Source organism: Eubalaena glacialis, chromosome 10 (genome assembly GCF_028564815.1).
Source record: "Eubalaena glacialis isolate mEubGla1 chromosome 10, mEubGla1.1.hap2.+ XY, whole genome shotgun sequence".
Lineage (NCBI taxonomy): Eukaryota > Metazoa > Chordata > Mammalia > Artiodactyla > Balaenidae > Eubalaena > Eubalaena glacialis.
This window is the reverse complement of record NC_083725.1, coordinates 14,268,680-14,295,764: the sequence shown is the minus strand read 5'-3', so window position 1 is coordinate 14,295,764 and position 27,085 is coordinate 14,268,680. Positions and strand designations below refer to the sequence as shown.

The following is a 27,085-nucleotide window of genomic DNA, read 5'->3' as shown; positions in this document are numbered from 1 at the left end:
TAAAATTGGATTTTTTGTCTTTCCATTGTTGAATTTTAAGAGTTCTTTATATATTCTGGCTACTAGTCCCTTATGAACAACAGTTATTTTGTATATCAAATGATATAGTGGCTGTGAGAGCTTTATAAACTGCAAGAGACGTCGCAAATTAAACGAAGGCTCTGACAAACAGAGAAAGCACAGAAGCCAGCGGTTCTACGCTGGTGGTCGAGTCCCGGGGCCTCCCAGACACAACCCGCGTCTCAGCCTGCGCGCACAGTCTTCCCACCTCACGGCGCCCCGCCCCCCGCCCTTTGACCCGTGCCGTTTCCGGTTGGAGACGTGGCTCGAGGCCGCCATCTTGGCAAGAGGCGAAGCGGCAGGCACTCCTGTCAGGGGGGCAGCAGGTCCGGAGCGGCCGGTGCTCCCCTTCCCCCGACCCCAGCCCTAGCTGCAGTGGCGCCGGAGCGCGGGTACGCCCCACCACCGCCGTCGCCATGGTAAGACCCGGGCCGGGCCCAACTCCCGGTTCCCGGCCTTGCTCGACCGCTCTCCCTGCTGCCGGCCTGTGCTGGGGCCAGAGGAGCCCCGCCCCGAGGGCCCGGAGCTGGGCGCTTCCCCCGGGCTCTGGGAGCAGGGTGGCCTTCCGCACCCTGTGCCCGACCTTCCGGGAGATCCGAGGGACCTGACTCCAGTCTCTCTGTGGTCGCGCCCACACCCCTCCCCCGCAACCAGCTGGGCACCCTTCTCTGCCGGGACCCGGGCCCTAAAACGGGCCCAGGGTTGTTGCTCTCCAAGAACCTCTTAGTGGTGTCCCTTGGACCCCACGCTGTGGACCTGGGCGCTAGTGTCCAGCAGGTTCCGTGGGCACCTAGGCGCAGCAAGCTGGGCCTCTCGAGGGTTTTCTTCCTTCTGTAATCAGCTCACCTCTCATCCCCGGTGTTCCGTAGGCCGTTGAAGTTTGAAATCTAAACCCATTAGTGTTCAGGACTTTTTCTTTAGTTTGTTTGAAAAGGACAAATAGAGGAAGGTTCGAAAGGAGGCATAGAACAGGAAGGAGTAACTTCTGACACTAATTTGTCGGACCCAAGTGTCCCAGAAACCTGCCACCTACTTCTGTAGATCTTAGGTGGGTCCATTTGTCAGTGTGATTGAGTATACGCTGTGTATAAGAGCATTGGGAAAATGTGAGCCGAGTTATCGATATCACAGGCTTTCTGTCTTTAGGGAGCTTGTCGTTCAGGTGAAGTGAAATGTGGATGTGGCATATCGTAATCAGCTATCTCACAGGAGGGAGGAGGGGTTTATACTCTGGGACTTGTTACTTGCCTTCAGTTGCATTATCTTTGTGTTTTCATCTATTGTTAAAATTAACGTGGGTGTGAGATGGGACACAACAGTGCTCACTCCACTACATCTTGCTTTCTCATGACGATTTGTGGATATTTATGAAGTAGGAGAAATTTTTTGGTTCTAAACAAGCTAGTAATTTTTTTAAGTGCACTTTATGCCCTTCAGTCTTTTGAAGGATGTTCTTTTTTTTAATTCTCTTTTTGTCAATAGATTATTAATTTGATTTAAAGCATCTTCCTACACACTTCAGAGATGACAGTATAATTTGGTGCCAATCATTAAGTTCTGTTCACGACCTTTTTAGATGAGAACTTGGATGGTGGGGGGGGCATTCATGCTTGGGCTTTAAACCACTGAAAGGTTTTCTTTAGCTTCAGGCATATGAATTGCATCAAGTAGGTTTACCTCATAAAACTTTTATGTTGGACATAAAATTTCCCAAAACTCCTTTCTTCGTTTCCACTAGGAGGCTTAGTATTTGGGTAGTGATTTTTAAACTACTTCCTTTATACATCCTGGATGTACCTGTAGTGCACTTCAGAGTATAGTGTAATATTAAAAACAAAATTAAAGTCTTGTATTATATAAATGAAATATAGATTAATCTTTACAAAAACCTTGTTTGTTGAAAAGTTCTTGGAACCTCATACTATTTTTTTTCCTAGTACGATTTTTAATTCATAGATAACCAGAGGAATGGTAGAGCCCTAGGTGTTGAGTGATAAATATAAAAATATAAATTTTGCATATTATTTGGACATGTGTGCATATACATACAGTTGTGTCATGTTTAAATATGCATATGTTTCTGAATTACTTGGGACTTGGCATGATCCAGATACCTACAGATTTGTGTACTCTGGAGAACAACTTATCTCAGTACATTCTGTAAGACATTATTAAGTATTTTTCTGTGTAATGTTTTCAGGTTCTGTTCCTTTACAAAGAGATCCCTGGACAAAGAAAGGTCCAAATAGGGTAACATTTTGTAAGATTTCTTGGATCTAAAAGTTGTATCCAAACTTCTGAAAGTTGATTTTTCCTCAACATTTTATTATAAAATTTTCAAACATGTAGGAAAGTTGAAAGAGCTTTACAGTGAACACTCCATGTAACCAACAGCTAGATTCTGTAATTAACATTTCACTATTCTTGCTTTATCACGCATGTAATGATCCATTCATCCCCGTAGCCATTTTTTTTTCAAATGCGCTTTAGGGTAAGTTGTAGATATCAGTATGTAAATATTGATTTTTGAAAAATAAATTTCCTTTAGCTTTAGTTACTGAAGTTGGCGGAGAATGTCCTACACTACAAAGTCCTCCTAGAGAAATAAATGAACAAATGGAAAAACAAATGGCCTATGGTGACTTTGTTATAAAATGAAGTACAAAAAAAAGCATCTTTTGATTGATCTTTTTTTCTAGCTTTCTGCAAATTAATGAGAACATGTTCTTATTTTCTTAACACTTGTCAGATATCATTATAGTCAGTTCTTTTTCTTAGTAAACTTATATTTGAATGAACTTGATATTAAGTCTCATGGTAGCCCTAATCTGTAAAATCTTTACTTATCTACAGAGTGCTGTTCTCTTCTTATTTACTAAGTATAGGCAATGAGTAAATTTACTGTAGTGATCACATTAAATATAAATGATCACAATATGTTCAGTTCCCAAGAGTCATTAGTTATTAGAAAGCTAGATTTGGGTTTGTATGGCTGGTCTACACATGATGGGGGCGGGGGGAGACTGAAATCCTACACAGTCATAACAGTTCCCAGTTAGGGAGTTATTATTGTTTTGGTTTTTCTTTTTTCTTTTTCTTTTTTATATACAATACAGCAGCTGCACAGCTATTGTATTCTTTATGTATTTTTTTTATTGTTGTTTGAGAGGAGAGCAAAGAATGAAAATGATTTTCTTGAGTTTCTTTTGACTTACCATCTTATTTATTCTCCAGATAGAAGGTACACTGCAGAAACTGAGAACAATGTCCTTTTATTTTTATACTCTACAGGTTTTTGTTTTAGAACAGAAACTTGTGATGAGCTTAAAACTCTCACTGAGTAACTTCAGGTTTTGGTTTTGTATGTGCTCTGTATTTTATTGTAATCTTCTCCCTATTTGATTTTATCTGTAATCACTTCATGCATACAAGAAAGACGAAATGGTCCTCTATGACAGTTGTAGAAGCTGGCCTTAATATGATCATGAATTATATATATATATCATCATTACAGTGAATTACGAGGAACAAAGTGACTGGCTAATTCTGGAAGTGAGGAATACTGAAGCATTTAGAGGTTCAAGGAAGTCCTTGACTTTTTTCTTTAGGGAATTATGCGTATTTATGCTGAATTACTACCTGTTATGCTTGGACCTCTATCACTAGTGGGGGTGAAGGGATGATATGGCAGCTATCTGACACACGTATACTATACACACACATGATTTGTTTTGGTTAGGCAGTTTGCCTTGGCAGCTTAATATTAATGTATGGTTCCAAAGTATAGATAGTGGGACTTCCCTGGTGGTCCAGTGGTAAGAATCCGCCTTCCAATGCAGGGGACGTGGGTTCGATCCCTAGTCAGGGAGCTAAGATCCAACATGCCACAGGGCAACTAAGCCCATGTGCCACAACTACTGACCTCATGCGCCTCAACTAGAGAGTCTGCATGCCACAAATTACAGAGCCCATGAGCCGTGGAACCCACGGGCCACAAGTACAGAGCCCAGGCGCACTGGAGCCCGTGCCACAACTAGAGAGAGAAAACCCACACGCCACAACTAGAGAGAAGCCCGTGCACCAATAAAAAACCCAAAAAAACTAAAGTATTGATAGTTACCACTGGAGCAGTGGGTGTGAAATGGAGGTATTGCACATTTTCTGTTGCTGTAAAGTTTTCAGATGCTTACACTTATAGAATCTTAAAGATGCAAAGGCACTTTCACATAAACTAACCTTTATTTTCACATAAACCTCTATTTTATTTATTTTTAAAATTAATTTATTTTTGGCTGCCTTTTGTCTTCGTTGCAGCGCGCGGGCTTTCTCTAGTTGTGGCAAGGAGGGGCTACTCTTCATCGCAGTACGCGGGCTTCTCATTGCAGTGGCTTCTCTTGTTCCAGAGCGCAGGCTCTAGGGCACGCAGACTCAATAGTTGTGGCTTGCGGGCTCTAGAGCGCAGGCTCAGTAGTTGTGGCGCACAGGCTTAGTTGCTCCACGGCATGTGGGATCTTCCCGGACCAGGGCTTGAACCCGTGTCCCCTGCATTGGTAGGCAGATTCTTAACCACTGCGCCACCAGGAAAGTCCCTAACCTCTATTTTAGGGATATTTCAAGAAACAATTAAGTGACATCCAAGGTAACATAATTAGTGGCAGAGGCAGAACAGAAACCTAATTCTCCAGGTTTCTTTACTCAAGGAACTTTTTGATCCATGTAGTTAAAGCTGGGTAGGAGAGTGTTGTTATTTAATCCAAAAACAAATGACAATATATTCAAAGCATTTTAAGTATTATTAAGGGAAAAGTTGTCTGACAAAGTATAACCTAATGGGAAATTTTATTTTGTTTTTTTAAACAGTCCTGAAGAGATCATCTACGTAACTTCTGGACCCTCAGTTTTTGTATCTATAAATCGATCAAGGGCTCTTGAAAGTTTGTTTTAGGTCTAAATGCTCTGTATAGCATACTGTATGTATGCTATATGTATAGTATGCTCTATAGCATACTATACTGTATAACTGTATAGAGAATCATACTTATTCACTCTTCCCCAAAGAAAATCAGATCAAATTACAGTAGGAAAAATTAACCTACCTTTTAGTATATACTATTTTTTAATAATTGGTAAACATTTATGTGAAGGGAAGCTTAATTATTTAAAGGCATTTAAGATGAATGTTAATTTAGGATAGGTTAAATTTATCTTGTTTCGAGCTAACCGTACCTTCCAGCCATGTTAATAACTGTGTTATTAACATGGATAACAGTGAATAGAAACCTGTGTCAGCTTTGTGGATCCTGTGATTGTGGTGTCTTGGGTGTTTTGAGGTTTAGAGCCATGCTTAGTGTTGGGCACTTTGGTCCTACTTTGGGAGCCTTATTCTGCTTATATCTGGATAGTGGAATGTCTCAAGAGAGTCCCAGAGTTCTCCTGCTTGGGACCTACTATTTTGCCCTACTGTTTCTTCATCTTTACATACTCAAATTCCCTGATTCATCAAAGCATAATTTAAATGCTGTTTCTTCCATCAAGTCATCAGTGATCTTGTGAGCTAGAAGTAATTTCTTCCTCTGAATTCCTATAGCGCATTACTTAACACACTCTGCCTAGTATTACAGTTATTTATGTTTGTGTCTTATCCCTGTTAGCCTGCTGCTGCCTTTTTTTTTTTTTTGAGTTATAATCGACGTATAGCATATTACTTTCACGTGTACAACATAATAATTTGATATTTGTATGTATTGTGAAATGATCACCAAAATAAGTCTAGTTAACATTCATCACTATACATAGTTACAAAAAAGTTATTTTTTTGGGTGCGAACTTTTGAGATCTTACTAGATTTCTTAAGAGAAGAATGCCAGTCTTACTGATTTCCTCATAGTATTCCCAGAGAGCATCTAGTGTGTATAGTAGGTGTCCAATAAATAATTATTTAGTTAATTCTTATAATAATACTGCTAAAATGGAGATTGCCACTGCCTATAATTAGCCTTTGACCATGCCCAATCAATAAAGCAAAGTGGGTGAATTGCCCCTCTACATAGCGTACACCTTTCTGGTTACAGGTTGCCTTTAATTTCCCTTTCATGTTGCCTTGATGTTAATTTTTACCTAAACTCTATCCGTATGGTATGGAGGTGTTTTAAATTCCAGCTGCCTAAGAACTACCCTGAAACATACAAACAGGCTTCTTACTGTTTCTAACAGGCTTATTATTATTAGGTATGTTAGACATGGGCTTTGTATTAAATCAGCATATTTATATAGGTCTGAAGGTTTGGTCTGAGCAGTCCTTTTTCTGAGTAGACTTTTGACTTCAAGTGTTTAAATTGTGCTGTGCTTAGTATCTTTACTGTGGCTTATTCTGTTCCTTCAAAACCTCGTAAAATTCTAGGGTGGGGTACCATACTTCTTAGGACTGTGGTTCTCGGCCCTTTTTTTTGGTGAGGAGCACTTCTATAAGTATTAAATTTATGATGTATTCCTATTTATTAGTAATATTTCTCACTGCATAAAGTGATTCTCTATGGGTCATTTGAGAATTACTACTCTAGAGGATCTATGAATTCTCTGACATTATATGTAAAATTTTGTGGGGAGTCCATTTGCATTATTTGAGTATTAAAATATTGCCAAACCCATAAAGGTAAAAGTCCATTGCCTTGAAGTGACAAATTTTTTAATGACATGCATTTCTTGGCAAGTTTATTATTAATAATGGTGCTGTTTTACAGTGTGTGTGTGTTTTACGTTTACATATTTTGTGGCATAAGTTGTATAGCTTTGGCTTACAGTTTTATTACACTCATTTGGTCCTCATAATAGCTTGTGAGGTAGTCAGATGATGCTCCATTTTCTGAGGAAACTGAAGCTAAGAGAGGTTGAAACGTAACTTAAGTCAGACAGATAGTAAATAGAACAAAAACTAGGATCCAAATCGTCTCACTTCCAGTCATTTAATTTTCCTGGTATATTAACTTGGTTCTTCGCAAATTTAGAACACTATTTCTAATTCACATAGTCTTTGGGAGAAGGAGAAACCAATGTGAGGTGATCCTAAATATAAGGGAATTCCTCATTTACCTGATGAGAATATTAAGAAGAAAAGCTTTTCAGAATATAAAACTTTTAGGGCTATAGCACAAATAGTTAAAAATATGTTCTTAAAGTATTTAATAATTTACTTATACATACTGTTTAAAGTTACATAAATAAGATTTTTAATTGAGAAATAATTCCTTTTTTCTGTTCTTATGTTCATGAAACAGTTTATCCAAATTCTTCACAAGCATCATCATCATCACTAGGTCTTCTTTTTGAATTACCAGTTTTTTAGAACTTTTATACGTTGAGTTTTTTGATATTTGACACTTTTCGAATTCATATATTATATTGATACTTTTGGAAATTTTAACCCATTTGTATAACATTATGACAGTTGATTTTAAAAGAAATCTTTTTGGGGAATTCCCTGGTGGTCCAGTGGTTAGGACTCCGTGCTTTCATTGTCGAGGGCCCGGGTTCAATCCCTGGTTGACGAACTAAGATCCCGCAAACCTTACTTTATTTGGATGTACATGTCATACAAAGCTTTAGTGAACCAATACAGAGACATACTTGCTTATCATTCATAAGCTAAAGCAGCAACTACCTTTTTCTTTTTTCTTTCTGTTTTTGCAGTGGTTGAAGCATGGTTTGGTTGAAACATGAACCTCATATGATAAAAATTAATGTGAAATCAAATTTCTTGAGTATATTTGGTTTTAGTCTTCAAACAAGTCTCTAAGTCTCTTGCCTGGTGATAATTTTAGGTCAGTTTCTTCTCTTTCGGGATTAAGGTATTATCATTATGTGTGTACCAAAAATTACAGGAGTCCTTGCCCTTATTTGAAGAAATCTTTCTTTATCTCACACTATTAATGTAAAGACATGGATGGGGGACAGTGTAGGGAATATAGTCTATATATAATATCTTTGTATGGTAACAGATGGTAACTAGATTATCATGGTGATCATTTTGAAATGTATAGAAATATCAAATAACTATGTTGTATACCAGAACTAACATTGTGTTGTAGGTCAGTCATACTTTAAAAATAAACAAACAAACTCACAGAAAAGAGATCAGATTTGTGGTTACCAGAGGCAGGGGGTGGGGGGAGGGAGAACTGGATAAAGGTAGTCAAAAAGTGCAAACTTCCAGTCATAAGATAAATAAGTACTAGGCATGCATTGAACAGTATGATAAATATAACTAATACTGCTGTATCTTATATATGAAAGTTGTTAAGAGAGTAACATCACAAGTTCTCATCAGAAGGAAAAAAAAATTTTTTTTCTATTTCTTTTTGGCTGCACCGTGCGGCTTGCGGGATCTTAGTTTCCTGACCAGGGATCGAACCCAGGCCCTTGGCAGTGAAAGTATGGAGTCCTCTAACCACTGGACCGCCAGAGAGCTCCCTTTTTTCTGTTTCTTTAATGTTGTATCTATATGAGATGATGGATGTTCACCAAACTTATATGGTCATCATTTAATGATGTATGTAAGTCAAATCATTATGCTGTACATGTTAAACTTTTACAGTGCTGTATGTCAATTACATTTCAATAAAACTAGAAGAAAAAAATGAAATTAAAGACATGGAATCACCGGGACTTCCCCAGCGGTCCAGTGGTTAAGACTCTGCCTTCCAATGCAGAAGGCGTGGGTTCAATCCCTGGTTGGGGAACTAAGATCCCATATGCTGTGGGGTGTGGCCAAAAACTTAAAAAAAAAAAAAAAAAAGACATGGAATCACCATGATGTATACTTAAAATATCTCACATTTTTATATGTTAATTTTACCTCAGTAAAGCTGAATTAAATAAAATTCTGTGGCCAACAACAACAAAATAGTAAAGTTAAAGACATGAGGTGGGAGATTTCCTTTGAAAAGAATGGGTCATAACCTTGTTGCATTTTTATTCTTTTTCTGGGATCCTTTACTCCCCTCAGTATATCTTCTTGCCTCATGCCTGGGTGGTAGCAGAAACCTCCCAAGTAGTTGGTGATGGTGAAAGATACATTTCTTAAGTACAAAACTGTTTATTTAAAAAAAACAAACATTTATTTAAAAAATTATAAATATTTTGGAGAAAGTGACTGTTTGGGGACTTTTAAGCTAGCTTATTTGCCACTCTTGAAGTAACCAACTGTAATTTTATACTCTGTACCTCTCTGTATGTCTAAAGTATTTTCTTACCTTTTTAAAAGGATATAACTTACAAAACAAGATTCTTCCTAAGAGTATTTATTTATGCTGTAGAACTACTTTCTTTTTTTTAACTTTTTAATTCTATACAATGTAACTTTATGCTGGAATAATTAAGGTAAGTTTCAATATGGAGTCGATAGACTCAGGAACATAAAATTGTATAACTCCCTTAAATGAGCTTCTTTCTAAACTTGCAGTTGTTATTTGGGAAATAGAGCAGTTGATAGCATTATTCTTGAGATTTCACATGAGAAAATTTGCCTGATGTTCATTGGAAGCAAATCAATCAGTAAAAATACAAATCTGTTTGGTAGAGGGAAATTATTTGTGCAGGATATACATCAAACACTTTCTCAATATAAATTGTTTTTACCTAGCTGCTTGGAAATAAGCGTGATGGTAATTATCTCCCAAATACCCTAATGACCTATCCTTGATGAATAAGGACATTGTGTTCTCCTATAATTATTATAAAACTGTATTGCTGTTTGGAAACTATAAGAATATTTATTCAAATTGACTAACTTGTTTTTTCTTCAAGCTGCTCACCTGTAGAGGACAGGTTTCTGTAAAGCTGAGAAGCCTGACCAGTAGGATGTTGATATTTCAGAGGTTGTATCCTAGGATTGAGGCTTCCAAAATGTGTAAATAGTCTTTTTGTTACTTGTCCTTGTGAACTTTGGGTTCCTGTACTGAAGAGACTATTAACACTGTACTTAATATTCTTACTACTCTGCTAATGGCATTTGGTCTTCTCTTCTTTGATGCTTTATTCATTTTGTTTAATGAAATGCCAGACTCTGAAAAAAAGACTGTTAGTCTTGATCATTGCCCAGTGTCAAAACCTGTGTGAAACATTGAGTCATTTAGTTTTTCATTTTACAGATTGTTTGCATGTCTGGAGGTAAGATAGTGTGGGATGGGAAGGTTAATCAAAGAGCAGAAGATAAATTTAGACTCACTAGATTGGTTCCATATTCTAGGTAAAAATGAAAGGAAAGGTCAGGGGCCTTGTATAAATCTTCAGTCTGCCTGATCAGACCTCTCTTTTGGCTGTGGAGATCTCTATTCTCCCTAGAAAAAGTTTAAGCTCTTCTTTATGGGTCTGCCAAAGCAGAGAGCAACCCAGTTTTGAGTCACAGGGGATCCATTCATAATGTATGTGTAGACCTAGAAAAATTATTTCTTTACTAAGTTTTTCTCTAGGTATGTTATTGAAAAACAGGAGTAATAGCTTCATTTCCCTCTACTTTAGCTTTGTCTTATGAATGACATACTATAATTAAAAGAGCAATGAAGTAGAGTTTGAAAGTCAGCATTCTAATAGTAGTCACATCACTAAATAACTGAGTGTACCATTCTACAGAAGATCTGAGGATGTTGAGAAAACACATGTAAAGAAATAATTAATTATTACTTATTTATATGTTCCCGGCAGGTGCTGTTGGCAGCAGCAGTCTGCACAAAAGCAGGAAAGGCTATTGTTTCTCGACAGTTTGTAGAGATGACCCGAACTCGGATTGAGGGCTTGTTAGCAGCTTTTCCAAAGCTCATGAACACTGGAAAACAACACACATTTGTTGAAACAGAGAGTGTCAGATATGTTTACCAGCCTATGGAGAAACTGTACATGGTACTGATCACTACCAAAAACAGCAACATCTTAGAAGATCTGGAGACCCTAAGGCTCTTCTCAAGAGTGGTAAGAGTCCTGTAATATTGGGTTACAGTTTTTGTTTTTAAATTTTTTGTGTAAAACTGTTTTTCCCCCAAAGCAGCTGATGCTTATCAGTTTGCATGTTCTATGCCCCCAGCCCTCATCCCAGCATCTTATTGCTACAGCTCCTATTCATTCAGCAGACACTTACTGGGTATCCTAGACTGTAAGTATTACTAAGGAGAATACGAGAACTGCCCTTTTGTTTCCCATTTCTCTAGCAGTTACTCTAACCTGCCTTTGTGGTTCTGACACTTGTTTGGCCATATTTTTAGATAATATTCTTCAGGTAAGATTTGTTGATGTAGCCACACACATACAAAGACTTTATGCCACAAACTTGCTTAAAATACAGAGTAGCAGAAGGAGCTAATAAAGGGATTTAGGCTTATTGAAATTTGTGTATTTTAAAGGATAAGAACTGGAAAACAAAACTGCTGATAAATTCTAAGTCTTTCTTTTCCATTGCTCTCCATGATTAGATTCCTGAATATTGCCGAGCCTTAGAAGAGAATGAAATATCTGAGCACTGTTTTGATTTGATTTTTGCATTTGATGAAATTGTTGCCCTGGGATACCGGGAGAATGTTAACCTGGCACAGATCAGAACCTTCACAGAAATGGATTCTCATGAGGAGAAGGTGTTCAGAGCAGTCAGAGAGGTAAATAGGGTCTTCTCTGGGGCTGCTGGTTTGTATATCTTTCTTTTAGGCTTCATTATCTGATTTTCCCTTTTTTATTTGCTAGTCTAGTCTGTACTCAAAGCTACATCCAAGTATGTATCTTCTTGTAGACTCAAGAACGTGAAGCCAAGGCTGAGATGCGGCGTAAAGCAAAAGAATTACAACAGGCCCGAAGAGATGCAGAGAGACAGGGCAAAAAAGCACCAGGATTTGGGGGATTTGGAAGCTCCACAGTGTCTGGAGGTAGCACAGCTGCTATGATCACAGAGACCATCATTGAAACTGATAAACCAAAAGTGGCACCTGCACCAGCCAGGTACAATCCAGTGTATCACCCAGAATGCAATCCTATAATGGCAGATGAAGGCTGTGTGTGTGTATCTCAGAGTGATATCTGATTTTTAGGCAAACTGGAAACAACGAGTGACTTGATGAAGTAAGATGTAATATTAAATGTGGCTGCGTAATATGGGGATAAAGGAGAAATCTGAATGTGGTGTTTTTCCTTTTGTGTAAAAGAGAGTTCTTTTACAAATTATAACATGATCTCAATTTCCTATGAGAGTTGCCTTATTTTGGGAGAAGAGGGGATATTTAACTGTTTAAGGAACATGTATTTTTAATCTAGTGTTCATGAATGGATTTAAGGGAGAATCTGAAATTATGTGAAAAAGTTCGTTTGCACACAGGTATATTTATCTGGATAGAAGGTACAAAGTTTTTGTCAGATCACACATGCTTATGAAAGTATACCTTTGGTCTCTGCGTACTTGAAGCTTATATGGGTTTTTTTGTTTTGTTTTTTTTTTTGTTTTGTTTCTGGCTGCGCCCCTGTGTCATACGTGATCTTAGTCCCCGACCAGGGATGAAGCCGTGGCCCCTGCAGTGGAAGCACAGAGTCCTAACCACTGGACCGCCAGGGAATTCCTGAAGCTTACATGTTAATTGTGACCCAGCTGTCAGTTTGGGCAGGGAATAGTCTAGTTGTCCACTAAACACTAGGAAGCTTGTGTTTTTTCCTTGAGGTATTCACATGCCTCTTAAAGAACAGCTTCAAGGAAAGCTTCAGTGATAGAGAATTATTAATTAGTTTTTAACTTTTTTAATCATGTGTGTATTTTTGTGTGTATGTGTGTGTTCTTCCACTTAGGCCTTCAGGCCCTAGCAAGGCTTTGAAACTGGGAGCCAAAGGAAAGGAAGTAGATAATTTTGTTGACAAATTGAAATCTGAAGGTGAAACTATCATGTCCTCCAGTATGGGCAAGCGTACCTCTGAAGCAACCAAAGTGCATGCTCCAGCCATTAATATGGAGAGGTAAGTAGTAACTCTTTCAGTAAGAACAGACCACATAGTGTTAAAAAAAAATTATCTCAATGCACTGTAAATTCTTTTTGTGTCTTAATTTTTCCAGATTTAAAACACTTAAAGAGTATATTCTAAACAAGATCCTACTGTATAGCACAGGGAACTGTATTCAATATCCTGTGATAAACCATAATGGAAAAGAATATGAAAAAGTATATATGTATAACTGAGTCGCTTTACTGTACAGCAGTTAAGCACAACATTGTAAATCAGCTATACTTAAATAAAATTTTTTTTAAAAAAGTACATTCTAGGTATTAACATGAGGTCTTCCCCCCTCCCCACTTTAAACATGATTGGGGGCTCTCAGCCATCTGTTTTCTATTAAGTTTAGAACTTACCTTTCTATCAACTGTGTGGTGGCTAAATTAAACAAAAATAACTTTTCTTTGTGCCTAGTGTGTACTTTGTCTCTTAAAATGGAGTGGAATTAGAGGGCTAGAGCTATGATTAGCACTGTACTATATTTTGGTATGTCTTTTTCTAATTAATTTTTTTTTAATTTTAATTTTAATTTTAATTAATTTATTTTTGGTTGCATTGGGTCTTCATTGCTGCACGCGGACTTCCTCTAGTTGCGTCGAGCCGGGGCTACTCTTCGTTTGCGTGCGTGGGCTTCTCATTCAGGTGGCTTCTCTTGTTGTGGAGCATGAGCTCTAGGCGCCCGGGCTTCAGTATTTGTGGCACACGGGCTCAGTAGCTGTGGCTCGCAGACTCTAGATTGCAGGCTCAGTAGTAGTGGCACATGGGCTTAGTTGCTCCGTGGCATGTGGGATCTTCCCGGACTAGGGCTTGAACCCGTGTCCCCTGCATTGGCAGGCGGATTCTCAACCACTGCGCCACCAGGAAAATCCTTCTAATTAAGTTTTAAGGAGGACAAAATTTATAAATATCCTTAGTAGCAAATAATGTATTATCTTTTGCCTTTTAAGTATTTGAACCCAGTATAGAATATTTTGATTTGTCTCTTATCTCAGGACTGTGGTACTGGTTGGTAACAGTTTTAAGTGGTGGTTATCAAGTTCACATATTCATGACTCAGATTTCTTGTTTTGAAGCCCAGACCTTCTACTGTTACTGATGGTTTTGAGGTCAAGTGAAAGATGAGTCTGGGAGGATACCTCTGTCAGGTGTGCATAAAAGAGGAGTATGTTGTATCTCTTCTTCTGTATGAAATGAACAGGTTTACGTCGGGGTAAATCTCTTTAATCACTAAAGCTCCTGTGCTATTCCTAGTAGTTGCTTTGAGGGAGACAGAGGCTTGACACTATTTTAATAAGATGTTGGAGACCATCATGTACTAGAGAGGACTTGAGACTCTTTTCTGAATGATGAAATACTTCTTGAGCATGGAGCAAATGCTTGTGAAGGTAAATGAGACCCTGCATTGTCTTAAGATACATTCCTCTGTGGTCTTGAGTCTCATGCCTTTGTTTCTGGGAAGTCTTAGAGGTTAGAACAGAACAAAGTAGGATGCCAGAATAGTGTTTTTAAGCCTCTGCAGTTCACCCAGCTAAAAATAGTTTTAGTAAGGAATATGGATAGATTGTACTTAATAATTGCCCATAGCAGTAGCACCTTTTATTTTACTTATTTTGAAAACTATATTATACATTCATGTAGTTCAAAATTCAAAAGGTTCAAAGGGTATTGAAGTAAAACTTCTTCCTCCCGTCCAGCCATGCAGGTTTCTCTTTTTGGAGGCAACTAGTATTAACTACGGTTTTTTTTAATTTTTAAAAAATTTTTAAAAATTTAAAACTCATTGGCCACGCCTCATGGCATGCAGGATCTTAGTTCCCCGACCAGGGATCGAACTCGCACCCCTGCGGTGGAAGCGCGGAGTCTTAACCACTTGGATGCCGGGGAAGTCTCAGTATTAACTAGTTTTTGTGTGAATCTTCCAAGAGGGATAGTCTATGTATAGATGAATAAAAACATGGTATAATTTCTGTATTTCTCCTTTTTATACATTAGTGGTGGCATACTAGACACATTTTCCAATTGTTTTTTTCACTTAATTATTTTGAAGACAAGAATTTCCTTATTTGAAGCTATAGAGACATGACATCCAAATGCAGTACCTTACCCTAGACTGGATCTTGTACTACTATAAGGGGCATTATTAGGTCAACTGACAAAATTGGCATGTGAATGGTGGATTAAAGTATTGTATCAATGTAAATTTATGAAGTTAATAACAGTACTGTGGTTATGTGAAAGAATATCCTGTTCTTACAAAATACACTCTGAAAATGTTTAGGGGTAAAGGGCCATGATGTATATATTCTACCTGTAAATGGTTCAGGGAAAAAAGTAAAATATATTTATATAGAGAGAGTGTGCAAATGATAAAACAAATGGGATAAAATGTTAACAATAGATAAAAAGGGTATACATGTATTTCTGTTATAATTTTAATTTTTTAATTTTTGAAATTTTTTTCAAATAAAAAGCTTTTTCAATTGTTCCCCTTTTTTTTTTTTCTAATTGCCCAGTATTCATTTTTGTGGATATACTTTTATGTATTTAAGTAGTCCCCCTATTGACGGACATTTGTTTCTAAACTTTTGCTATTACAAACAATTCTTCAGTGAATAACTTACTACATTGTTTTGCACAGGTGAGAATTTATCTGTAGGATGAGGATTTGCTGAACCAAAGGGTGTAATGCTCTTATTTTATTTTATTTTTTAGGGATAAAGGTTTTTTTCCTTTTTTTAATTGAAGTTTAGTTGATTTATAATGTTACGCTAATTTCTGCTGTACAGCAAAGTGACTCAGTTATGCATACATATATATAATATATACACATTCTTTTTAATTTTTATTTATTTATTTTAAATTTTATTTGTTTATTTTTGGCTGCATTGGGTCTTCATTGCTGTGCGCGGGCTTTCTCTAGCTGCAGTGAGCGGGGGCTACTCTTCGTTGTGCGGTGTGCGGGCTTCTCATTGCAGTGGCTTCTCTTGTTGCAGAGCCCAGCTCTAGGCACGCGGGCTTCAGTAGTTGTGGCATGCAGGCTCAGTAGTTGTGGCTCGCGGGCTCTAGAGCGCAGGCTCAGTAGTTGTGGCACACGGGCTTAATTGCTCTGCTCTCCCGGACCAGGGCTCGAACCCGTATCCCCTGCATTGGCAGGTGGATTCTTAACCACTGCGCCACCAGGGAAGTCCCCACATTATTTTTTAATATTCTTTTCCATTATGGTTTATCCCAGGAGATTGGATATAGTTTCTTGTGCTATACAGTAGGACCTTGTTGTTTATCCATTCTAAATGTGATAGTTTATATAATGCTTTAAATTTTGTTACATATGGCTGCAGCACCTTTAAATAAGTTGCTGATGGCTAATCACCATTAAACCTCGGAGAAAGGGAGTTCTGGTTTTTACCTGTCTGAGCAGATTTATCATTCTTTCTCTACAGTGTGCACATGAAGATTGAGGAAAAGATCACGCTAACCTGTGGACGAGATGGAGGATTACAGAATATGGAGTTGCATGGCATGATCATGCTTAGGATCTCAGATGATAAATTTGGCCGAATTCGTCTTCATGTGGAAAATGAAGACAAGAAAGGGGTGCAGCTACAGGTGTGTAGAGGCTTTTGATAAGGGTGTGTTAAGGCTTTTGTCTACCTAACACAGTCTTTCTCAACTGGAGTTCCTTGTATGAACCATAGAACACAGAAGATTATTTAACTTATATAACTAGTGCCATTCTAGATGCATAGGAAAGAAGTTAATTTATTACCTACAGTGGAAGCCTTGAATTGATAAATGCCTTCCCAGGCCAGTTGGGAATGATTGACAGCAGCCGTATTAGTATGGCCTTTTAATACTGGAATTGAGTGAAAGGTCATTTTGAAATCTAATAAATGACTTCATACTCACTAACAAAGGTACAAAGAGATGCATATTTGTTACTATTATGCAAAGAGTAAATTCATTTAGGATATTGCTTGAAATATAATTAAAAAAACAAAGTTTTAAAACTTAATAGGGTGGTATTTTATTTTAAAATTTATTTATTTATTTTATTTTATTTTTGGCTGCGTTGAGTCTTCGTTGCTGCACACAGGCTTTCTCTAGTTGCAGTGAGTGGGGCTACTCTTTGTTGTGGTGCGTGGGCTTCTCATTGAGGTGGCTTCTCTTGTTGCAGAGCATGGGCTCTAGGTGCCTGAACTTCAGTAGTTGTGGCATGCGGGCTCAGTAGTTGTGGCTCACGGGCTCTAGGGCGTAGGCTCAGTAGTTGTGGCACTCGGGCTTAGTTGCTCCGCGGCATGTGGGATCTTCCCGGACCAGGGCTCGAACCCATGTCCCCTGCACTGGCAGGTGGATTCTTAACCACTGCACCACCAGGGAAGCCCAGGAGGTATTTTATTTTATTATTATTATTTTTTTAAACATCTTTATTGAAGTATAATTGCTTTACAATGGTGTGTTAGTTTCTGCTTTATAACAAAGTGGATCAGTTATACATATACATATGTTCCCATATCTCTTCCCTCTTGCATCTCCCTCCCTCCCACCCTCCCTATCCCACCCCTCTAGGTGGTCACAAAGCACCGAGCTGATCTCCCTGTGCTATGCGGCTGCTTCCCACTAGCTATCTATTTTACATTTGGTAGTGTATATATGTCCATGCCACTCTCTCACCCTGTCACATCTCACCTCTCCCCCTCCCCATATCCTCAAGTCCATTCTCTAGTAGGTCTGTGTCTTTATTCCCATCTTGCCACTAGGTTCTTCATGACCTTTTTTTTTTTTTTTCCCTTAGATTCCATATATATGTGTTAGCATACTGTATTTGTTTTTCTCTTTCTGACTTACTTCACTCTGTATGACAGACTCTAACTCCATCCACCTTATTCCAAATACCTCCATTTCATTTCTTTTTATGGCTGAGTAATATTCCATTGTATATATGTGCCACATCTTCTTTATCCATTCATCCGATGATGGACACTTAGGTTGCTTCCATGTCCTGGCTATTGTAAATAGAGCTGCAATGAACATTTTGGTACATGACTCTTTCTGAATTATGGTTTTCTCAGGGTATATGCCCAGTAGTGGGATTGCTGGGTCGTATGGTAGTTCTATTTTTAGTTTTTTAAGGACCCTCCATACTGTTCTCCGTAGTGGCTGTATCAATTTACATTCCCACCAACAGTGCAAGAGGGTTCCCTTTTCTCCACACCCTCTCCAGCATTTATTGTTTCTAGATTTTTTGATGATGGCCATTCTGACCGGTGTGAGATGATATCTCATTGTAGTTTTGATTTGCATTTCTCTAATGATTAATGATGTTGAGCATTCTTTCATGTGTCTGTTGGCAATCTGGATATCTTCTTTGGAGAAATGTCTGTTTAGGTCTTCTGCCCATTTTTGGATTGGGTTGTTTGTTTTTTTTGTTATTGAGCTGCATGAGCTGCTTGTAAATCTTGGAGATTAATCCTTTGTCAGTTGCTTCATTTGCAAATATTTTCTCCCATTCTGAGGGTTGTCTTTTGATCTTGTTTATGGTTTCCTTTGCTGTGCAAAAGCTTTTAAGTTTCATTAGGTCCCATTTGTTTATTTGTGTTTTTATTTCCATTTCTCTAGGAGCTGGGTCAAAAAGGATCTTGCTGTGATTTATGTCATAGAGTGTTCTGCCTATGTTTTCCTCTAAGAGTTTGATAGTGTCTGGCCTTACACTTAGGTCTTTAATCCATTTTGAGTTTATTTTTGTGTATGGTGTCAGGGAGTGTTCTAATTTCATACTTTTACATGTACCTGTCCAATTTTCCCAGCACCACTTATTGAAGAGGCTGTCTTTTCTCCACTGTATATGCTTGCCTCCTATATCAAAGATAAGGTGACCATATGTGCGTGGGTTTATCTCTGGGCTTTCTATCCTGTTCCATTGATCTATATTTCTGTTTTTGTGCCAGTACCAAACTGTCTTGATTACTGTAGCTTTGTAATATAGTCTGAAGTCAGGGAGCCTGATTCCTCCAGGAGGTATTTTATTAAAACAGGTTATGACACTAAGTTTACTCATTCTGCTGCTATATAAACTGCCAGTGCTTGTTTTGTTAGCTGAAGGGCAATATCTAATGGTATATTTGAAAAGTACCTAAAATTCTTAAAAATGAATATGTATGTTTCACCTACCTGGCTATGTAAGAGACCTTCTTTATATTATTATAGTTGTTCTTGTTACAGTTTATTTAGATGGTTGATCTTATATCTCTTGTCACAAGAACAAAGGCTTTTCAGCAAAGAAAGTGGTTTTGTCTACTTTTTATTCCACTCATAACCAGCGCACAGTTGTCTTTTGGAAGTAGTACTTATATTATTTGACAGTAGCTTTGCTGGCTCGTAAAGGCTATGTAGTCTGCTATCCAAAAGTTACTTCTTTTTCCTTTTTTCTCCTAATGTGACTTCTTTTAAAAAGATCAGTCCATCTTAGTTGGCCTGAGTTTGAACAACTTTAGCTCTCTAGGCAAAATTGCAACTAAACTTTCCACAGAGCTTTTCCCTCTCCTGTCTCCTTAGTATAAGGCCAGGTCTGTTATGTGACCCAGCCAGCTGATCAACGTCTGACCCTAGTCTTCTATTTGGCAAGCTTGGCCTCACCATCAGGCTGCTCCCTATGAAGTATTTTTGTAAAGGACTTGGTTAATGGTCTTTTAACTTTTTCAGTTACAAAGTTACTAACTTGTTACTTACAAACAAAATGGCTTAGAGTTGAAATTACTTTATTACTATTTTTTAAATGTCTTAAATCTTTAAAAGTCTTTGAAGAAGGGAAATCTTTCTTCAAAATCGAAAATAATTGGAATTTTTTAGGCACCCTGTTTTAAATGTTTAGATTACGGGCCATGTAAGACCAAAAGGAATTTATTTCCTGTCTTATAATGTCTGAACCTCAGAAGTTTTCTTTCCCTTCTCATTTCAGACCCATCCAAATGTGGATAAAAAACTTTTCACTGCAGAATCTCTAATTGGCTTGAAGAATCCAGAGAAGTCATTTCCAGTCAGTAGTGACGTTGGGGTGCTAAAGTGGAGACTGCAAACCACAGAGGAGTCTTTTATTCCACTGACAAGTAAGTGCCTCTGCTCAGTCCTACTAAGCTAGACTGCACTGAGAACTAGAAATAGCCCTGGCTTGTACATTCTTCATTGCCACAATTCTTTTTGACAAAATGACCTTTCAGAATGGACTCAGTGCTATATTTAGTGTATTTTGGTAATAAGTAGCTTAAATTTTAAATACCTTTAATTTTGAAACCATTATTTTTAGTAGTTTACACTAGGGTGTTTAAGGCCTGCAATTGTCAGTTTTGATTTGCCATCTTAACTTTCCTCCATTCTTTTTCTAATGTTCTAATATACCTGCTTTGCTTTTCTCTTCAGTTAATTGCTGGCCCTCAGAAAGTGGAAATGGTTGTGATGTCAACATAGAATATGAGCTACAAGAAGATAATTTAGAACTGAATGATGTGGTTATCACCATCCCACTCCCGTAAGTACCCCACATAATCATTTTTTCTATAGTGAGCTTTTAGAACTAGTCTTTTGGAACTCGTTTTGGAGGCAGCACTTAGCTGGCTATCCATTCCAAGATATTTGTTTCTCATAAAGGCCAGTTGTGAAAGAAGCCAGGTACAAAAGGCTGCATACTTACTATATGATGCCACTTATAAGACATTCTGAAAAGGTATTACTCTTGGAACAGAAATCAAGCATTTGATTACAAAGAGAAGAAGCATTTGATTGCAGATGAGCACAAAGGAACTTTTGGAGATGATGGAAATGTTCTATGACTTGATTGTAGTGGTGCTTACAAGATACATTTGTCAATGCATTGAGCTGTACACTTTTAAAGGAGTGGATATTACTGATTTTAAAGCCAAACAAGCAAAGCTGGTTATAGTTCTAGAGCTGTGTTTTCAGATACTGGTCTTCAGATTGTTCATGTAGTAATGAAGGTTTCCAGAAGGAGGAGCCAATTCTCAGTCAGACTTTCTCTGCTTTGTTTTGCAACTCTTAAAGGAATTGAGTCTGTCAGACTGAATTTTTCTTTTTCACTTTGTTCTCTAAATTTTCAACTAAAGATGAGATTATGTTTTCAAGGGTACTATTCTTGCTGAAACAAGATATCTACATTAGTTTCAGTAAATTTTCTAACAGCTTTATTGAGGTATAGTTGACATGTGATAAACTACACATATTTAAATTATAAAGTTTGATAAGTTTTGGCATGTATGCACCATCATCACAGTTAAGATAACAAAAATATGCATCACCCCCAGAAGTTTAGTTCCGGTAAGTTTTTGATATGTGCTTAAATGGCCTACTTTCTAGGATCATCTGGAAATACTCTCTACTTTAAGTTTATCTCCACTAGCATTTCTAGTGACTGAACTATTATTACTTCACCATTGAATCCCTGCTTCTCTCCTCTGCCTTTCAGCACCCCCATGATTAAGTACAGGGCTTAATTATGAATACCCAGTAAGTGAATTCTTAGTGTGTCTATACTATTAAATTTCTCAGTTATTATTACAGAGAAAATGGTTCTAATTTAATCTGTAGTTTTGTTCAAATTAATTTTAATTTAATTAAAATTAAATTAATTTAATTAATTTTTATTTGTAGTTTGATTCAGGCCTTTACATGGCCAGGTCTGGTTTTAGTCATTCTTATTTCCATTTTTTAAAATATGCTTTATTACCAATATCCCCTTTAATGGGCTAATCATCTTATTCTTCACAGCTTGGTTATTATTTCAGAACAATAGATGGCTGCCTTGAACCATTGTGAGGCTTGGGCGTTGGTGGCAGGTGTGGGTTTTATTTTGTCAAGATTTATTTTACTAGACTATTTTTAGGATGCCACAAGTTTTAGGCCTCTCCATCTACCCTGTAATTGTGGTTATGGTGGTTTCCTGCGTCTTAGTTCAACTTTGCAGTAGTCTCCAGAAGAGACCCTTAGACAGCATTTTACCCTATTGTCTAGAACTGATCAAATTAGAGGATCTCAGAATCAGAATTGGAACAAGGGCAAAGGGAAGAAACATATATGCAACTGGGACCATAAAATTGATAGGGAAGAGTTAATTGTGTTATATCACCCTTAAAGTTTTCTTTGTCTCCCTTATTTACCCTGCCTTTAATGCAAACATTGGATGTCACTGGTGAATTAAAAGATGGTAAATTTAGAGTGTGTAGGAGTAGCTGGCACTGCCTGTCAGCCGTGTGCGGGGATGCAGTGCGTCCTGACTAGCCCTGGTTCTCCTGCAGACTAAGGACAACTATGTAATATCTCTCTCTCCCATCACGTTCACATCTTGCCCAGGGTAATTGTGCTTTCACTTATCAAATAAAAGTTCAGTTACTGGATTATAAACCAAATAAACCCACTGGCATCAACTACAATAAGTTTTAAAACCTTCTAAAATCTTTTAAAAACATCCTCTCAAAGGTCCAAATTCATCTCCATTCTAAATAACCACATAATGGTGTTTAAGTTCTCCCCCACTGTTATCATCAACCTGTTTTTCCCCTCATTGGCATCTATGAAGAGAGCTACACTATGTTAAAATTCCATCATGACAAGGCAGCAAACCATTAGTGCAGTATTTTTGGAAATACATCCCACTTTACACATTTGTCAGTCTCAGTCCCCTGCCAGCTCCAGATCTAGTCCATAAGTTGGAGCAGCTCAGGACTATGTTTGCCCATTACTTACGGTTGCATATATCTGTACCTACAAAAGGAATGAATGAGACCCTTGGCCAAGGTAAGGGTCCTTGAAGTTATCAGGGAGTCTAATTTTTTCTAGGACTATATAAAAGTGGGCAGAATTTGAGGAGCATAATCAAATTTGGGGCTGGTTTTCCTTGGCATAGTTCTTCTAGCTCTGGACAGCTAACTTGACACGGATGTTTCTTGTGACAGATCTGGTGTCGGCGCACCGGTGATTGGTGAGATTGATGGCGAATATCGACATGACAGTCGACGAAATACCTTGGAGTGGTGCCTGCCAGTGATTGATGCCAAAAATAAGAGTGGCAGCCTTGAGTTCAGCATTGCTGGGCAGCCCAATGATTTCTTCCCTGTTCAAGTCTCCTTCATCTCCAAAAAAAATTACTGTAACATACAGGTACCCCTGTTTAATAGAGAACTTATATGGGGAAAGTGGTAGGACAGATACCTGATAGGCAACATGACTTCATGGTCAGAGCAGAAATCAGAAAAGCTGATGTCCCCCGTGGATTCCATTGCTGCCTCATTGTATAATCTTGGTCAGTTCTTCACCTGCTTTATCTCAGTTTTCCTCTCTAGATCAAACTAAGTAAAGAAATTGAAAATGACTACATATAAAAGTACTTATGGGTTGTGCAAGACTCATATCTCTTAGTTGCCTGTTATTTTAATAATCTCATGTATCTTAAAATCCATTTGCCAAAACACTCAACACATGACTTAGTAATGCCTTCTGTATTGTCCCTTGGTTTGATCCCAAGGAATGAAAGAAAGTTTATTTGGAAGACAAAATTACCGCCAAAAAAGGTGATTCTAATACAAATGGATACAGTTTTTGTGTTCTTTTATGTCACAGCTTCCCTTCATTAATATGGATAATCATAAGCCAATTCTGTTGTAAACCTTGTCCTTAAGGTAGGCAGGCAAAGCAGGGGAAATCTGTGAACTGTTTATTTATTTATTTATTTATTCATGCATTCATTCATTCATTCCGTGCCATGCGTCTTGTGGGATCTTAGTTTCCCGACCAGGGACTGAACCCAGGCCCATGGCAGTGAAAGCACTGAGTGCTAACTGCTGGACCGCCAGGGATTTCCCTGTGAACTGTCCTTCAGATCGTTATTTTTAACTCATTGTTCTTCCAGCTTTCAAATTGCATTATAAGCACCGAGTTTATACTGTTATCTTCCCCTCTGACTTGTTGATTTGCTTGTTATTCTGGTTGTCTTCCCAGATGGTCTTTGTCTCTCCTGAAAGTGCTTGGGAAATTATAGTTTCATCTGCTGGATGATTCCAAAGAGCAGTTCCCCCTCCCTCCCTCCCTCCCTCTCTCTCTCTCTCCCTCTCCCTCCCTCCCTCTCCCCCTCCCTCCCTCCCCCCCATTTCAGTTATTGGCTTAACCCTGTCAGTATTGGGAGCACATTGTTGAACCCAAGATATTTTCCTGTTACTGACCATTTGAAGAACAGGACAGTATAATTGCTTTGTCAGAACCTCACTAGAAAATATGAATCAATGGTTTAAGTTTTGTGTTGGTGCCATTACGTGCACCATTGTTACAGGTAGTTCATTAAATTGGACATCTGTTATTATTAATAAAGAGAAATCTCAGGACTTCCCTGGTGGTGCACTGGTTAGGACTCTGAACTCCCAATGCAAGGGGCCTGGGTTTGATCCCTGGTCGGGGAACTATATCCCTCACGCATGCCACAACTAAGAGTTCGCATGCCACAACTAAGGAGCTCGCCTGCCACAACTAAATACCCAGCGCAACCAAATAAATACTAAAAAAAAAAAGTACGTTTAAATAAAAAATAAATAAAAAGAAATCTTATTAGAAGGACCCAGCCATATCTAGAAAATGAATATGATAGAACAACTTAGACTGAGAGCAAATTAAACAAATAATGTTGAATTGTTAGAATGTTGCATTTTGGATCAAAATGTTAATTGATCATCCTGATAGAATGTCTATGACTTTCATAGGTTTTATAGGGCAGAGCCTGGGCAGTGGCCACTCATTCTGGACCTTTTACTTAATACCACTCTACATGTCATCCCAACAGTTGTCTTTTCTATCTAGAGAGCGGATTAATCGTGTTGGTAGGGAAGAGTGATACTGTGAGCTGCAGTTGTGAATTGAACTTTTTTAGTATTTCTGAGTTACTTTTAATACTGCTTTAGGGGATTTGATCTGTTCTGTACTGAGAATTTAGCCAGCACCTTAAAGACCTGCTGTCCTTCTGCTTTACCTTACTCTTTGTTTGTTTTCCTAGGTTACCAAAGTGACCCAGGTAGATGGAAACAGCCCTGTAAGGTTTTCCACAGAGACCACTTTCCTAGTGGATAAGTATGAAATTCTGTAATACCAAGAAGAGGGAACCGAAAAGGAAAATTTTCAAATTAATAAAGAAGAAGCCAACAGTGGCTGAAGAGTTTTTTCCAAACCTGCAAGCCATTGGAGACCCTTTTTTTCAAATACAGTGCACGATTCTCTGAGCGCAAGGACCCTCAACTCACCCTCAGTGTTTCAGTGTCACAGAGACATTCTCTGGCAAAGAAATGACACAAACATAAAGGGAAAGGCTGCTGATTTCTTTGGCAGATTTTACTGGCCAGCAAGAAAGCAAGCTCTCCAGAGAATGCCCCCAGTTAAACACTTTGTCCCTCATCACCTAAGTTGTTTTTTATTTTAATCCCTAAATACATTTCATACTTTGTTTTTAAAAAGTTTTCTCTGCAGAAGGTTTTAATCTTTCATACTCCTTTCCTTTACCTTCAGTTTTTTTCTTTCTATATATCCAATCCAGCACTGAGATCATCTGCATATAGGCACTGTATTTGGCACTCCGGGAACAGGTTGATCTAACCCATTCTTGATTTCTGGACTATGCAGGTGAACTGCTTGAGGGGTAGGGGGTGTAGAAGTTAAAAGATAAGGATGTCTTATGTCCTTTTCCTATATCTATTCATCCCTCCATTCCTTTGCCAGGCTGTTTTCCTTGCAGGCTTGTTGCTCTGGTTTAGAACACTAGTGTGAATCCCACTTGTGTCAATATTAAAGACAGCTGAGAAGCAGCTTTCAAATGGTATAGCCCCCACTTCAAGGTGTCTGGGAGGAGAATGGTCATGTCCAGTTAGGGATTTCACACCCACAGGTAATCATGTCTGCTGCTGGTGCTACCCAGCCTTCCATTCTCCATATTTTGGGTACTTCAGCTAAAACATGATAGCTAATGGTTTTTGTAATCCATTCACATTCCTGAGATTCACCACCTCCCTCTTCCTGAATGTTCTCTATGTCATCAGTTTTTTCCTTTCTATCAGACATGAGGTTATGATTTTGGAGGCTGTAGGTTCAGTGAGTCTTTGTGCCCATCCCATTGGTCCTGAACTATCAAGGAGCCTCCATTTTCACCACCAAGTTTTTAGCATTTCAAGATCCAGCTGATTATATTGCTGTGTAGGCATTGATATACTTCATTCTAGCCTGCCCAGCATTTTTTCAGCAGCCTTTCTGTTCCTGTGTCTGAAATCCTTCCTTTTTCTCCCCTAAGCCTTTTCTGTTTAGTGTCATCATGTAATGGTTGTTTCTCAGCCCTTGTTTCTCAGCCCCGTCTCATCCATTACTTCTTCAATGGAGAAGACTACATCAGCCAGCCCAGCGTTGGCTTTTAACCCAGTATTGCACTGGGAGTTGGTGGAGTTGCTGCCAGGCTGCAGCCACAGACAGGGGGAAGAGACAGATGACAGTAGATGACCTCCTGCACTTTCAGCTGGTTGGAGAGTACGACTCCCACTCTGAACAACATCTGGCCTTCCCTGCAAAGAGTGTACTGTAATTGAAGCAGGGCAGTCACACACAAATGGCCATGGATGGAATTGTTTGCCAAAGAAATTTCTGGCCTTTCCCTTTCCCTTAACTGCATCAGGGAAGAATCCTTATCTCTAGCTTGGTTTCCACATAAGGTTTTTTTGAAGAAGGGGACTGGAACAAAAAATCTGTCATGTAGTTAAGTAGACAAGAAATCTTATTAATTCAGTTTTGTTTGAGAGTTGCTTGTCCATATGATTTTTTTAAAGTGAAGTTTAGTTTCACAAAAACTTTTTTTTCTAAAATTACTTTTGGGGTAATATTTAAAATGAGAGAAGTTTTGTAACCCTGTAAAATACATAGGGAATATAACATTCCAGTGTACACAAAGAAGGCAAATTCTTTAATCAAATAAAAAGTATTATAAAATGAA

General features: G+C 38.2%; 1 protein-coding gene across 1 annotated transcript; it reads left to right on the top strand.

The window, feature by feature from the left end:
- Positions 1–318: 318 nt before the first annotated feature.
- Positions 319–27,085, top strand: ARCN1 (archain 1). The gene is made up of 10 exons (XM_061203487.1): positions 319–479; positions 10,759–11,022; positions 11,520–11,699; positions 11,831–12,036; positions 12,871–13,035; positions 16,512–16,677; positions 20,027–20,174; positions 20,485–20,593; positions 23,031–23,235; positions 25,115–27,085. The coding sequence occupies exons 1-10, from the start codon at positions 477–479 to the stop codon at positions 25,202–25,204; spliced, it is 1,536 nt and encodes a 511-aa protein (XP_061059470.1). The 5' UTR covers positions 319–476; the 3' UTR covers positions 25,205–27,085.

What these genes read in the sequence shown, in the direction of transcription:
- ARCN1 (XM_061203487.1), top strand. An exon ending in TAAGGCTCTTCTCAAGAGTG is followed by an intron (nt 11,023 to 11,519) that starts GTAAGAGTCCTG and finishes CTCCATGATTAG; the next exon opens with ATTCCTGAATATTGCCGAGC. An exon ending in GTTATCACCATCCCACTCCC is followed by an intron (nt 20,594 to 23,030) that starts GTAAGTACCCCA and finishes TTCTTGTGACAG; the next exon opens with ATCTGGTGTCGGCGCACCGG.